Raw genomic sequence first — 14822 nt, forward strand, 5'->3', positions numbered from 1 at the left:
GGACTGGGTTATCGACAACTACCTTAAAATACGATATCATCATTATAAATATGTCACAATTCAATGCATTGCAATGCATCACAACATCATAAATTGGATTGTGACTGAAACAGCATTAAACACACACAGTGTGTACATAACAGAGTGAATCTCTGTGCTTATCTGGACAACTTCCTTCTTCAGTTATCGATCTGCAGGACATGATATGAATGCACAAAATATTGATAAAAGGATCTAAAGCACAACATCATGACAACAAATATTGCTCTATTTATATGATTGTATCAACACAGCAGCCCTAATACTATTACTACAAAGACAAATATTTCTCTAAGCCATATAGGAATAACAAGTGACGGGACAAAGGTAGAGTTCATACTTCTCATACAAATTCTTTAAAATCCATTGCTATATGGGAACTTTTTTTTTTAAGGCAGAAAAAAATAGGGGGCCTCCATGCATATCCATTATGACAGCTATTCACTCTGCAATTTCAGATCTCTCTAAGAATGGACATGCTGTGAATGTAAGGGCAGTATTAATAGAAAGACAGCATTCCACAGCAGCCATAGAGCATTTTAGAGGATGTATTAAGCATTTATGTCCCTGTGCTTTCACCGAACATCCTTTCAGATGCCAAACAGGGGTCAAAACAGGGTCACCGTTATCTCTATTCCACAACATGTATATTGTAGCTATTGCGCTTTTAAAAAATAATAATAAATAGATTTCTGTTTCATGACTACAAAATTGATTTCTCTATTTTCAGTTGCAGGTGATGAATTTATTACCTGGGTGACTTGAGTCATATATCCAGAGAGGGGAGTGGTAGAGCACCGGACCCCTGACCTCTCCTTAATCACTACTGGATTCACGCTCCAGCTCGTGAGCCTCGGAGCCCTGGATCTCTTGTCTCTCACCTTTTTCCTCTGGACCTTGACGTGGGAACAGCACCATAACAGTCCGCCCAATGCTGAGGAGGAACTGCCTGCTGCTGTTCCTGTGCTTCCTCTTTGAGCAGAGCTCCTGCGCTCCCTTCCAAAGCAGGCCAGGGCAAGAGTGGCCCCACAGCCAGACGGGGCCATCGGCAGCAGGAAGGAATGGAGGTTCCAGAGGATTCCAGAGAGTCAAGAGGGGCTGGGTGTGGAACCAGTTCTTTGTGCTTGAGGAGTACATGGGCTCGGACCCACAATACGTTGGAAAGGTACAAAGTGCTTTGATCAAGAATAAGAAGAATGATTGCATTTCAACTGCAACTCTGGTTAATAACCGTAACATCTTTCAGAAGTCATACTCTGCTGAGCCAAAGCCAGTCCCCTCTGCCATGGGATCTGTCTGCCTTTCATTTAATTTGTTTAATCCAAACCCACAGCTCATATTCGTTTGCCTAAATTAATTAACATATTCTGTCCCATATTAAAGGATCTCAGAGACTCAATTTCTTAGCGTTGCTTAAAGTGCCCCATTATGCTATTTTAAAGGTTCCTTATATTGTTTAGAAAGGGCTCCTACAACAGGTTTACATGCATCACCACATTTTTAAATGATTCTCAAACGACTCATCCGATGATTCAGTCTCTCTAAATCCCGCCTTTTCCGAGTTACTGCAAAGACAGTAACGATGGCGTCGATTTTACCGTATCAATCCGAGCGCGAGTCCGATGATGAAACATTGGAAGAACTAGTTATTCCTAGTTGAACCTCCATCGCAAGGACGACTTGAGCAGGATGTTTCTCAGTGATATGTTACTCAGTTTGACGTACAATACGACATGATGCAACTGTAATTCCTCACCATCAGAATTATCAAGGTTATGTCCATCAACAAACCAATGTGTATATTTCTAATTTATTGCAGTGCACATGTAGGAACTGTATTACTAACTATATCAGTTAACGGTGCATACATTAGCCGAACACTAACATGAATGACTGATATAATATTAAAGTTTGTAAAGCTCCATCCTTTATAAAACACTTAAGCAAACGCACACCATCCGAGGTGCAGGTCAAAGATAACAAATCTGTATAAAGGAGATATGACCACACACTCACTTGCAAATACTTTATTATACCAGACTTTTTGCCGAAACGTTGGTATAATGAAATATTTGCAAGTGAGTGTGTGGTCATATCTCCTTTATAAAGCTCCATCCTTTATCATTACTCACAGTAGTAAGATTGACAGACAATCTGCATTAATGTCTTTTGAACACTTGGTAGAAAATATGTACAACAATAATTAATCATAATTACAGGTTGTGATTCTGAGGGGCAAGTTGGTCCAAATAAAGTGGGTACTGTCCCATCTTTAATGGACAAGTGTTTTGTAAATCCTATTTAGACCTCAGGAGATTTGAGAAGCAGCCCTGCTGTTGTAGCGCTGTGGTAATTTTAACCACTGACTCTTCACTTCGTCATCCTTTGGAAGTGTTTACATAGAGAATTTGTTTTTGCAGAGCAGATGTCCACAGAACTAGCTACAGTTTTTTGATGGCGGGTCAAATTGTTCACAGGCGGACAACGTAGAACATGGGTGGGCATTAGGCAAATGTGTTACTTATTGATGTGTAACCATCACGGAATTGGGATTCGAATTCCTGACGACTTGTTTAGGCAGTTCAGAGTCGATTCTATGTTTTGAGAGATAATAACTTTTTTTTATATCATGCACTTTCGGCTTTACAACTTTGCAGATCGTTTACATTCACAGACAGCTGCAGTACACATTGCATGAAAGGTAATATTCGCTGTAGCATAATAGGGGCACTTTAAGATAAGCTAAAAGCACAGGATAGACAGGCATCTGCCATAATATTTCCATTACTTTAACGTTTCAGTAGGTGCTTTCTTACCATGACTTGCAAGATAGTTATGCAAGAAAACATAAGTAGTGACAGCTTACCCATTGTAATATCAAAAACAGTAATACCAAAAAAAGACTGTTAAATCACTGATTTGAGATCTAATACAAATCCTCGAGTAAGAACAGTCAAACAGAATCAACAAATTGTCTCATTTACTAACCATGTATACAAACATATGTGCATAAAACCTGGATGTATGCGATTTTATTTATTTATTCGTTGCATCCTTGTGGTCTGCATAAACACTTGCATGCAAATGTTAGTGAATGAGACCTTTTTTTTTTTTAACTATCAAGCAAATATAAATCACACTGTAGTTTATGTTTTTGTCTGTTACTCCAGAAAGCATTGTTTCATGAAAAAAAAAGAAAACATATTAATGTGTTTATGGAAAATACATCAGCAAATATTGGAAGCGATGAAATCCAGCCACAAGACAATACAGACAGTGAGACTTTGCCATTAATTCTAATAATGATGCAGCTGACAGGTCAAATAATGTAATTTTTCTATTGTATTGCATGTACATGAATCTGTCATCAGGTGAAAATTGGGTTTTTAGCATGATGCACACGTTTTGGTGGAAGACATGTGCGCACTGACAGTGATCTTTAATCACAAACCATTCATATTCATTGGTGCATTTCCGAGCATGCGGTCATAACAACACAACATGGAGCTGAAATCTAATTTTCATGCAGAAAAGTGCCGTAGTCTCCAAAAAACATCGCCTTTAGCAGATCATAACCCGACCTGATCTTTCCACACACTTATCAAGTAAAATGAGACATTTCAGTATGAATATTATTTTGCATTAGTAAGATTCATCGCTGATGGGCCTTGCCTCTGTCACTGTCACTGCCTTTTCCAAATACATCAAGACATGTGGAGAGGAAGAGACTAAACAAATCTCTCAGAGTGAAGTTCAGTTCTTAGTAGTGATTAAGGCTTCATTTTGTGCCAAATTCATCTTAAAACAGATGGCTTCGTCCCCTGCCGAGTGGTGCATGATTTGAACACCTCACTTTATTTAACATTTAAAGAGGATTTTCCCTCTAATGAAGTATGAACTTGTGCCCTCCACCCTTTACCCATAGTTTAATGGAACAATTCACCTGATACGTCCTATATGTCACTGCGAGCGGAAGGAAATGACATATTGTATTTAGCATTTGCTTAACTTTTTATTTTAAACTACTGTCTGGATTTCAAGTAGAGAATTTCTTTCAGTTTCTACAATAGCTGTTTCATTATCAGGCAAGTAATTGTGAATTTACCAAGAAAACTAGGAGAAACAAAGAAAAAAGTGACAATGGAATGCTCAAGGCCACAACACATCAGCAAACATGACTTGCGGCACAGATGAATACTTCGCCACCTTTAGCGGTGTCTGCTTTGCATACTCTTCAGAGCGGTTTATGTAAGACGTCTTAATCAGGACAATGAGTCAAAATACCAGCAAAACTGATTAGCATAATGCAAAATAAAATAAACACAGTAATGTCACAATGCACATTCAATGAGTTCCAAGACCGTAACAGATCATGGCTGGGGTTTAGAGGGAAGAGGAAATGCAAGGAAGCTTTTCTTTTAGTTTGCTTTGTGTTTTACCTTGAACCAGGGACTGGCTTTTGTCTATTCTGGATTAATAAATGCAAGACTCTCCTAACATTTGTTTACTGCTGTGTGACAGAGAGAGCGTTGCGTGCCATGGTGTCAAAGGAATAAACAAAATGGAAAAGGAGCGGAAAGAACAATGCTTGCATTTCTTTAGGCTTCTTAGTCAGGCATAAATTGCACTTGAGACTTTGTATTGTTTCTTTGCCATGTCTATTACCTTTATCTATTGGCATGCAAACTGCTTTTTGTTTGTGCATGGGTTAGTATTTCTGATGAACCGTGAAGAGTGAGGTCTGCCATAATCTGTTACAAAACACAACTGAATATGTTACATGTGTTTATGAAGAGACTACACATACATTTAGCTCATGAACACTGTTCACTTTTATTTAACCATTTAAACAATCCATATCAGAACACCTCAGCAGCGACATAGAAACAAACCAATAGAGTTCAAACAGTCAGGATTCGGAGGTAAAATTTCCATTAATTTTCTTCATAGGGAAATTGATAACTTAGAAACATTTTTAGACAGTCCTACTGTGAGCTACAAGGTTTTTAATCAGTGGTATTTGGTTCTGTTGAAGATGTCAGCCTGCATTATTGCAACTTATTTTTAACTGTGTTTAACAGTAGAATTTGTGAAAATCTACATTACCCATAATGCTGTACAGAAAATTACAGCAATCAGAGAGTCAAAACAAGCAAACCGCGGCAAAAGAGCTCTTTAGCTCCACCCATGAAGCACAACGAATGACATGTCGGTCTCTCTACACTCTCAAAATATTTTAAACATATACTTCAGTTTATGTGTTTACATGCATATTTCGCAATAAACTTAAAATATGCTGTTTAATAGATATAATCAATATTTTCAAACAAGTAATTTTATATTTCTCCATCATTTTTAATTTGATTATGTTGTTCGCAATGCTTCATGGGATTGAAGTTGTTTCCCTCAGTAAAGCTGTTAAGTACAGTCTTTTACCTTTGTGTTTTTCTCAGATTTTCAAATACTTCTTTGCTCCAAATCAAAGTTTGTAATGTTATGATTCACCTCGTAGCTGATTAGCTTGGTTCATGGCCTATAATGCTTTAACAAAACTTTTTTTTAAATCCCTATGGGAGAAATTAATGAAAAAAAAATACTTCCGCCACTGAAAAATTGGGCAGACACTGTTGCACTCTATAAGAACACCTCAGCAACCACATAGCAACGCACTACAAACCAGTAAGAATACCTCAGCAACCACATGCACTGTAAACCCTAACAAGTTGAGACTACTCAAATGATTTGAGGAAAGTGATTCCTCCAGTTCAATTGAGTAATGGGGAAATTTACAACTCAAATTAATTGAGTTGACCTAATGTGGTCTTTTCATTGAATTAACTTAAATGTTTAAGTACAGATAACTTAAAAGGCAAATACACCATAAAAACAAATTTGTTTAGTTTACTTAATTCAATTGTACAAACTCGTTGCCTTAATTCAATTAAGTAAGCTTAATTGTATTAAGCTGATCTTACTTAAACCATTTAAGTTTTGTCAACTTAATTATATCTGTGATCTGAGGAAGTGTACTTCCAGAGTGCATAGCGGCATGAATAAAGTAATTGCTTTGATTTACTGTATGTGGCTTTTTTTTACAATTTTATTTGCTGTCTTGTGTCAGTATTACCCCAACAATGACAGCAAATAAAACTGTAATGGTCTTATTAATTAAAAAAAAAAAAAAAAAAATTAACTGTTACCATTGTTGTGTTTTGCATGCTGAATGTTTATGTCTGTGTGTGACTTGAGCAAGGTTGATTGCAAGGCACTGGCTCAACTAGAGAGGAATCACCCCCCTTAAAAGTTTGATGTTTCACAATAGTATGGTGTTTATGATATATATATATATATATATACACACTAGCGAAACAATCTAATAAACCAAAATTCTACATGAAGTCTAGTTTAGATTATTGATTTAGTGCCAAATTAGATCACTTTTTAAAAGCAATCTATTTAATATGTCTCTTCCTTTGAAACCACAAATAACTGTAATTTCCTGTTGGGAAATCAATTGGAAGAGAGTTATAATAATATAAATGAAGTTCCAAGTGCACAACCAAAGGGAACACTAATCACTAAAATGGTGAGAAAAATTTTAGAAAGTCAACAAGAATTTATAGTCAATTTATGTGATGTTCTCCCAAAAGTTTTAGTTGTATTGATAATTCAAGATCACTTTGAGAAAATGATAAATGCTAAAGAGAGAAGACTGCAGAAGTGGAGGAAATGAGTGAAAAGTCTATTAAGAGTTGTCCCGCCTTGAAAAACTTTTGCACCGCCTGATTTTTTTAATTATTATTATTTTTTTCTTTTTTGCTTGACAAAGTGGTACTCAAACCAGTTAAGTAATTTTAACTTGGCTTTTTTGAGTAACAAAGCATAGCATGCAAACAGTACAGATCACTAAAACTGTTTTAAGTAGGGATGCACCGATACCATTTTTTAAGGACCGAGTACGAGTACCAATACTTTTTTTGTAGTACTCGCCGATACCGATGCCTATACATTTATTAATTTCTCTCTCTCTCTTTGACAAGTGCATTTAACCATTCAGGCTCAAGGAGAACTGGTCAAAGGGCTTCTGGTCTGTGTCATTCAGCGCGATTCCGCCTACCCCGCCTTGACTAATCGATAACAAATTGTGCTTGAAAGTATTTCCACACCTCTGAGGCTGACATTGTTTCTGCTGCTGCTGTCGGTGTCTCTGTGCACGGAAAATTCTGTTGGTTACGTCACGTGAGGTATCGGTCTTTGGTATCGGGGGTATTTTTAAGAGTACGAGTACAAGTACATGAGCTTGGTATCGGTGCATCCCTAGTTTTAAGTAAGTTCAACAAATTCTTGGACATTAAGTAAAGTTTACTAAAAAAGGTTAGTTAGAACAACTGTTAGGTTTTACGCAGTACAGTCCAATAAGAACACCTCAGCAACCACATAGCAACGCACTATAAACCACTCAGAAAATTTCAACAACTGCATAGCAATGCCGTGGCAACCACCCATAACATTCAAGCATCATGATAAAGATCTCTGCTCCTTTCTTTAGAAAAAGTAAAAATCTAATTTAATTATATTCTTAAATCACATGACCTGGGTCATTAATGTTAAGCAGTACCCTTTGTGATCTGTAACCTTTAAAAATCTATATGCTTGTGTTAAGGAAGTAATTCTATAAAAGTATATACAAGACTTTCATAAATATGTCTGGTTAAGAACAGACACTTACTTATAGTGTTAATTAACAGGGTGTCTAACAGGATGGAAATGATTGATTACTAATTAAAACAATATTCTCAAGAAAACATGTTTTGTTTTAAACATTTCAACTGCAGAATTAAAAGCAGATTTAAAAAAAAAAAAAAAAAAAAAAAAGAGAGACTTTGCAATTGGTATTAACAAATAGTACCCAAAGACATGACAAAAATAGCAATGCTCAAATGTAGTGTAATGGTTTAAAATTAATTCACCTTTAAAAATTGTGAGTTTAATATTTTACCTTATGACAGGGACTTTGAAATGTACTGCATAACAGGAATAACCAACCCTGTTGTAGTGGTAGACATGGAATTTTGGCAGTGGAGACCAAATAGATATCTTATTTTATGAGATAACATTTTTGCAAGCATAAAATATTCATTCCAAGCAGAAGAGTTGATGGATTGACACATAATATGCAACAGCAGGCAGGGTTTTTTTTTTTTTCTCTCTCTCTTTTTTTTTTCTCGGTATGCATTTATGCAAAAGCTGTAAGCATGAGAACATCACACCCTCCAGATACAGGAGAAACTCTACAACACATCAGCACTTTATCGTTTATTACGGATGAATAAAAGCCTCATTGAGCCTTTGGGAATACCACAACAAAGCCTCAATTCCTCAATTAAATAATGCACTACCGTCCCCGGTGTTGAGCAATGTCTGTTCGCAGGAAAAACGGCAATCATTCGGCTCGCTGTAAATCAAGTTCTCTTTCTCCTCCTCTCCCTGTCCTGCTTTAGCCTTTCAATCACCATTAAACCCTCCTCTCTCTGTCACTTATGACCACCCACAATTCACCTCTTTCTTCAATCATCTGAGCTAATAACATAATAAAGACTATACGTAATCTCAAAGACACAGGTCGGTGGGTTTAAGCAACTTTATAATGTAACATTATTTATGACATCATTAGCCAAAGTGCACTCAGTCAACTTCGGTTTCCAACCTTTCATATCTGATAGCTGTAATTTTAAAAAGCAAATGAACCAATTTACAAAAGTAATTTGATAGGATGTGTATCTGTGTCTTTTTATGATGTTTCAAGTCAGCATGAAATCAAAATTTACCCCATTTACTTTCTTAATGCATGTTTCTGGTCTTATTGTGCATGATTCATCGAGAGACATTATTCCAAAGGAAAAAATTGTTTTTGTAATGTTGCATCAAAACGTAATATCTTGCTCTGCTTCTGAAACAACATTCATTTTCAGCTATCATGAATCCCTTTAACTTTTTAACCCCATCCTTACAACCTTCTGGCTCCATTCTGCACTTAATGCCCAATGTCTATTAATCCAATCAATTGTGGATTGGATTGGGAGATTGATTGGATTAATATACATTAAAGTATGGATACTATATCAGAATGAAAATCTAAATGTAGCCAAGAATATTCTTGAGTAAACAAATAGATATCAGGTACAAATATGTGGATTTAAAGGCATAATATGTAAGATTTTTGGAGTAAAATATCAAAAAAACACTAGAACAATGTTATATATTTTGTTGACTTGTATACTTACATTATCCCAAATGTTTCCAAGAATGTTTAAATCCAGAGAAATAAGCAATTTTAACTATACACGGACCATGTCCGTGTGTCGCCTATCAATGACATCATACCCGCGTTACCCTTGGTTTCCGGTTTTATTTTGTAGAAACCATGGAAACACCAAAGACACTTTAATATATTATGTGTTTTATTAGACAGGTGAGCAACTGTTTGGATGGATACATTCAACGACAGAAAAATAATCATGTTAGCTCAACACAGTAAGTCTTTTTGTTTAAATCTCGTTTTCTCATTTAGCCACCGAGGGAACACAGAGTAGCACTATAACAACTTTCAACACACAAATGTATCTAATATGATAAAACAGCGCTGCTTTACCCCACATACACTTGACCAGAAGAAGTGGAAGCGGCGACTGTGGCATAATAAAAGTTCTGCTGCTCTCGAGACGCGTGTCGCGCTTGTCTCCCATTAGCAACAGTTCCAGCGGCCTCGTTTCTGCTCGCATAGCACTCAGTCCTGCTCTGCTTCATACTACAGTAACGTTAATAATCTCATCCATGAACATCCATGAACAAGCTACGACTTTGTTTTGAATAAGCGACCTCTACCAGCGAAAATGTACATATTGTGCCTTTAATTGTACCTTGCATATTTAAAAGTAAAAACCTTAAACTTTCTTAGCTTTTGAAATTGACTGCGAGAAACAAGAGACAGTAGAGAATTTTCTCATTAAATTAACTTTGATGCACAAACTTGTAAAACAGCCATTGATGTAAAACAGCCATTTAAATCCTAATTTCCTCTGTGTCAGCAAGATATAAGTGATAATGACCTGCAAAAAAGTCTAAATGAAATGAAAAGGAATAAGAAAGGACAGTAATTGCATTGGAAAGGTAATTGAGTAAGACTATAAGTATTTAGTACTCAATACCAAATATATAAGTACCATAAGTACAATTACTTGAGCATTTTTTTTTTTTTTGGAGAATTTTCCAATTAAATTAACTTTAATGAACAAACTTTGTAAGTAATTGTCCTACATACCCAATGATTTAAAGGGCAAGAAATGGATACAGGTATTTAAATACACATTTACACCCATGAAAATTCAGTTTCACTCAAATACGTCAGTTTGCGGATGCAAAACGGCTGCAAACGGCATTTCAGATTGACTGTAAAGCAGAGGGAGCTTCTCAGAAAGTTAAGCTGGATCACATTCACCTCGTATCTGAGGATTTCAATCCCAGATGAGCACAAACGAATCATCAGGAGACCCAAGCGGATCAAGGGTTTATACTGTGTTTACAAAGACGCAGCCGACTGAGCTTTTTCTGTGTGTGTGTCCATCCCACGGCAAGCTTTGTTGAAAAAAGGCACAGAAAACTGTATGTGCAGGGAACACAGAAGAGGATCCGTGCCCTTAACAAAGAGTCTGATAAATGAAAGAATCACTCTGTCTAAAGGAGATGTACAACGCGTTGTCTGGGAAAATTTGAGATGGGTATTTACAGACCCAATCCAATAATGGCAGCTGGGCGAGATGCTCCAGATCTTTTGAAACCTTCCCATTCTCACAGTTTTACCTGCACTGACATCATCTTTCATTCATCTTCAGCCTTTCTCAGCAGCACAATCTGTTCATCAACTGCTATCAAAGAGCCTTTCCAACAAACCATTTGGCCTCTCCTTTGCTGTCTCTGCCATACTCTTGTACTCTTTTTGTGAAAGGAACAGTTCACTCCCCCCCCCAAAAATCACCATGTTTCAAACCTTTATGCTGCTGTTTTTTTCTTCTGTTAAATACTATATATATATATATATATATATATATGCTCTTTTTCATGCAACAACAGTTAATAGTGACCAAATATTTTAATCGCAAGAGAAAACAAACACCTTAAAATAACCATAAAAATTAGTTAATTCAAATTGGCTGAAATTGAGGTTGTCAGCATACAATTTTGCTGCACAATTTCCTTCAGAAAACACTTTCCTCATTAATGCATTTTGTAGAAAGACCATCCATTTTACAGCTTGTTTACGTGCGCTCTTTCTGGCTGACAGGTCGACACTTGCTCACTTCCATCTTGTTATTGACACCCACGTCCACCTCATCTCTTCCCATCACCTATTCTCAGATTAATTCCCAGAAATGAATGCAATCTTATCTGTCTGAGACAACCTATCATTAGCTCTCAGATCTTTTCAACATAACTTATGAAGACATGGATCTGTGCATGGAAGTCAAGAGGGTTATTTACCAATTAAAAAAAAAAAAAAAAAAAAGAGAAAGAATACATTTTTACAGATAAACATGGATGGATGTACACAGCATAATACAACTTCAACATCAATATAAAATCACAAATTAAGCCTATGTACTTTCTTAATATGGTTTTATTGTGCATAAATTAATCATTGTTCAATTAATTATCATGAAGACTAACTTTATCAAAATGCAGTAATGTTACTTTCCTTTTCAACTGATAACACCTTGGCCAGAAAGTAAGCCAACTGTTTTATGTAATCCAGCCATTCTTGTTAACATTAATGTAATATACTGGGGAAAAAAAAAAAAAAAATTATATTGGATTTACTTTGAAACAACTTTCACTCAGAAATTGCTAGAAAAATATTTACAAAGAAACAGCAAGTAATATTGAATTAAACATACAAGTCACTCAAAAATATAAAATAACAATGAATTCAACTGCTGGAACAGGTTAAGATCATGTTCTGGGTGAGCTTGACCTTCAGCCTCCATGACACAGTCTAAAAACCTCATCAAAAATTGAGTGTCTGTACTGATTCAGACTCAATCTGGTATGAAACACCACTTTTCACAATCCAATCAATTCCCACTGGATAAAATCTACTGCCCTACTTTTTTTTCTCATTGAATATTTAATTTCGCTCAAAAATGTCACATTAGAGAAGTAAAATGGGTTAGGGACGTTGTTTCATGTTGACTTTGAAATGAAAGAGAATAAGCTTTACATGCACAATTTCCAATGATATACAAGATCATCCATCTTTTCAATTTAATCTAGTTGTTTAAAATAGTTCATAAGGTAAATGGTTAAACCGACCCTTAAAATGTCTATAACACACTCCATAAATGCACAGTAGCTGGAGTGAGAGCACTAAGCTCTATAATGCAATCACAGGCTGCTCTCTCCAGTAATCAGCGTCAAATGACCAGACAAAATCTCTCCAGTGACCTGTACACTAATCAAGGTTACCATGTACATAGACCCAGCAAGACACACTGCAATTATCCATTCACTCTCTTCAGCAAGCATGTCTAAAGCATTAATAGAGGTTTTGAGTGCCATTGCCATGGATCACTTAACTGGGCTTATTTATGGTTAAGCACACCATGCACCATGCCATCTGCGGTTGCGTTCCTTTTAAAGACTGAAGTAAATGTTTTAATGTAATCTATATATGTAGTCCTAAATGGACAAAATATATTGATGACTTGTCATGCATTTCACATCAGCATAGTTCAACGAGTCGGTGTAGTTCCAAAGAACATTCGCAAACAGCATCGCAAAGTTGTGTGGATGGAACTACAGCTCTCGGCCTGTGGTTGGAAGAATAGTTTCTTGTTTGCATGACATGCTGACTTAAACCCTTATCGTGGGCAAAATAAGAAAGCTGGCATTCAGTACATTCTATATCTTTTATTTTGAATGTATTCAAATGTCATTTACGTCTTTTAGGTTGTCAAGAGATTTAAAGTGCCATTTTTGAAGAGCGCGCATGTGCGTACATGTGCCCTAGTACGTAAGAACGAGCCTATGATCGAATCTGGAAATTAACCAAAATAACTGATAAAAATGGGAATTAGTTCTCAGATGCCATGTCTGTAATTTAGTGAAAAAAAATCTGGCATTAATTTGATTTCAAAGAGATTCATTAAGAATAATGTATTAATCAACAACCTGCGTGACATTAACTATCATGGTTGAACAATATGATTTTGGGAAACAGTCGTGACTAGATAGTTGATGTCTTAATGATGCATCGAACTATGGTAGTTATGTAGCGAGTTACGGCGTTGAACGGGAAACGCACTCCTCGATTGCAGGAGAAGAAAATTCAATACTTTTACTTTAGTAATAAAAACAAAAACATGAAACACAAATGTGATGTTTATCTAAAGTCATGTTTGCTAATTAGAATAGTTGAATCATTGAAGGTCAGCAGCAAAGACATGTTTCTATGTTATTTTATGAGCATTGTAAGTATCGCATCAGAAACAAGTGATGGAAATGCCAAATTTCAAATAAAAATCCCTTAATTTGCAAAAAAGTTTTTAAGTTCACTTGAGGTGGTTTTTGACTTGTGCGAAAAAGATGGAAACGCATTTGCTGAATAAATTCTGACATAGCAAACTAGGGCTACACAGTTTATCGTGATTAAACCACACACGATTTGGCAAAGGCTGCGATTATTTTACCATCATCCGCTCGAACAACTTGATGGAAACACACCTAATTTGCATTTGTCTTTTTCTTTGCAAACTTTGAAAAGATTCGCTTTCCCGTTAGGATGGAAACCCAGCTATTGGTTAATAAAGTGAGATTAAATGTGTAAATTGTATTTGTATTATTTAATGTATTTAATTTTTGCAGGTTTGCATTTCAGTTTGTATTTATTTTGTATTCACCATCACTGCCCATAAATGATTGCTTTTTGCCCCCGAGTCCAAATGAATACAATTACATGAATTCAAGACAGATAATTCCAGAATGCAACAACACACTTGAGCACTCAAGTAATACTTGACCTTGCTGGATCAGAAGTGCTTCTTCTGCAGCAAATGTGTTCCAAGCCAGATTGAGCCTCTTCCGAATTCCTCATCTAGGGTTGACCTTGCAGGCTGACATCAACTAGTAGCAGATAATAATGGATTTTGTGCTGGAGAGCTTATCTTAAACAGACCAATCTTTACCTGTGTGTGTCTCACGACATAGCTTGGTTAAAAGAGAGGTCAGATTTACTGTGTGCATTTAATGAGACTCAAGCATGATTGGAAATCTGATAAGACTGTTTACAGCGCCATAGTGTCATGAACGCTAAAGCTGTGGAGATGCAACACTAAACATTGCTTGAGGCATGGGATATAAACAATGCAAGAACAGTGCATTTTCAGTTATTGTTGTATTGATTACGTTGGTTTCACAAAACCAAATTTGGGGCTTCTAAAGAGACAAACCTTTTTAAATGTAACTTCTCCAAGAGCTTTCAAGAAACATCCACCAAACTCGGCACAGGCTGCATAGACTTGGTAGGGCTTTTCACACTGTGCTTAACCCCAGGTTATTGTTGTTCTAAACACTGCTTTTAACCCCGGGTAAAGGAACGTTTCACACTTGTAGTTTAGAAGCGGTTTCTTGCAGTGGACAATCCAATAATTTTCTAAATTGCCTATTCTTCCTTTGAAAACTTCTATTCATCTATTGATATAGTACAGTCTTCAGAATATACAAGAGAAAAA

The 14822-nt window shown here is 36.2% G+C and overlaps 1 protein-coding gene across 1 annotated transcript in view; it reads left to right on the plus strand.

The window, feature by feature from the left end:
- LOC127523513 (cadherin-12) overlaps positions 1-14822 on the plus strand; it is a 153229-nt gene that overhangs the window by 64707 nt on the left and 73700 nt on the right. Inside the window, 1 exon segment of the mRNA XM_051914282.1 lies at positions 770-1204. Within this exon segment, the coding sequence (XP_051770242.1) occupies positions 971-1204 (234 nt within the window). The 5' untranslated portion in view covers positions 770-970.

This window comes from Ctenopharyngodon idella, chromosome 12, assembly GCF_019924925.1.
Source record: "Ctenopharyngodon idella isolate HZGC_01 chromosome 12, HZGC01, whole genome shotgun sequence".
In the NCBI taxonomy this organism is placed as follows: domain Eukaryota; kingdom Metazoa; phylum Chordata; class Actinopteri; order Cypriniformes; family Xenocyprididae; genus Ctenopharyngodon; species Ctenopharyngodon idella.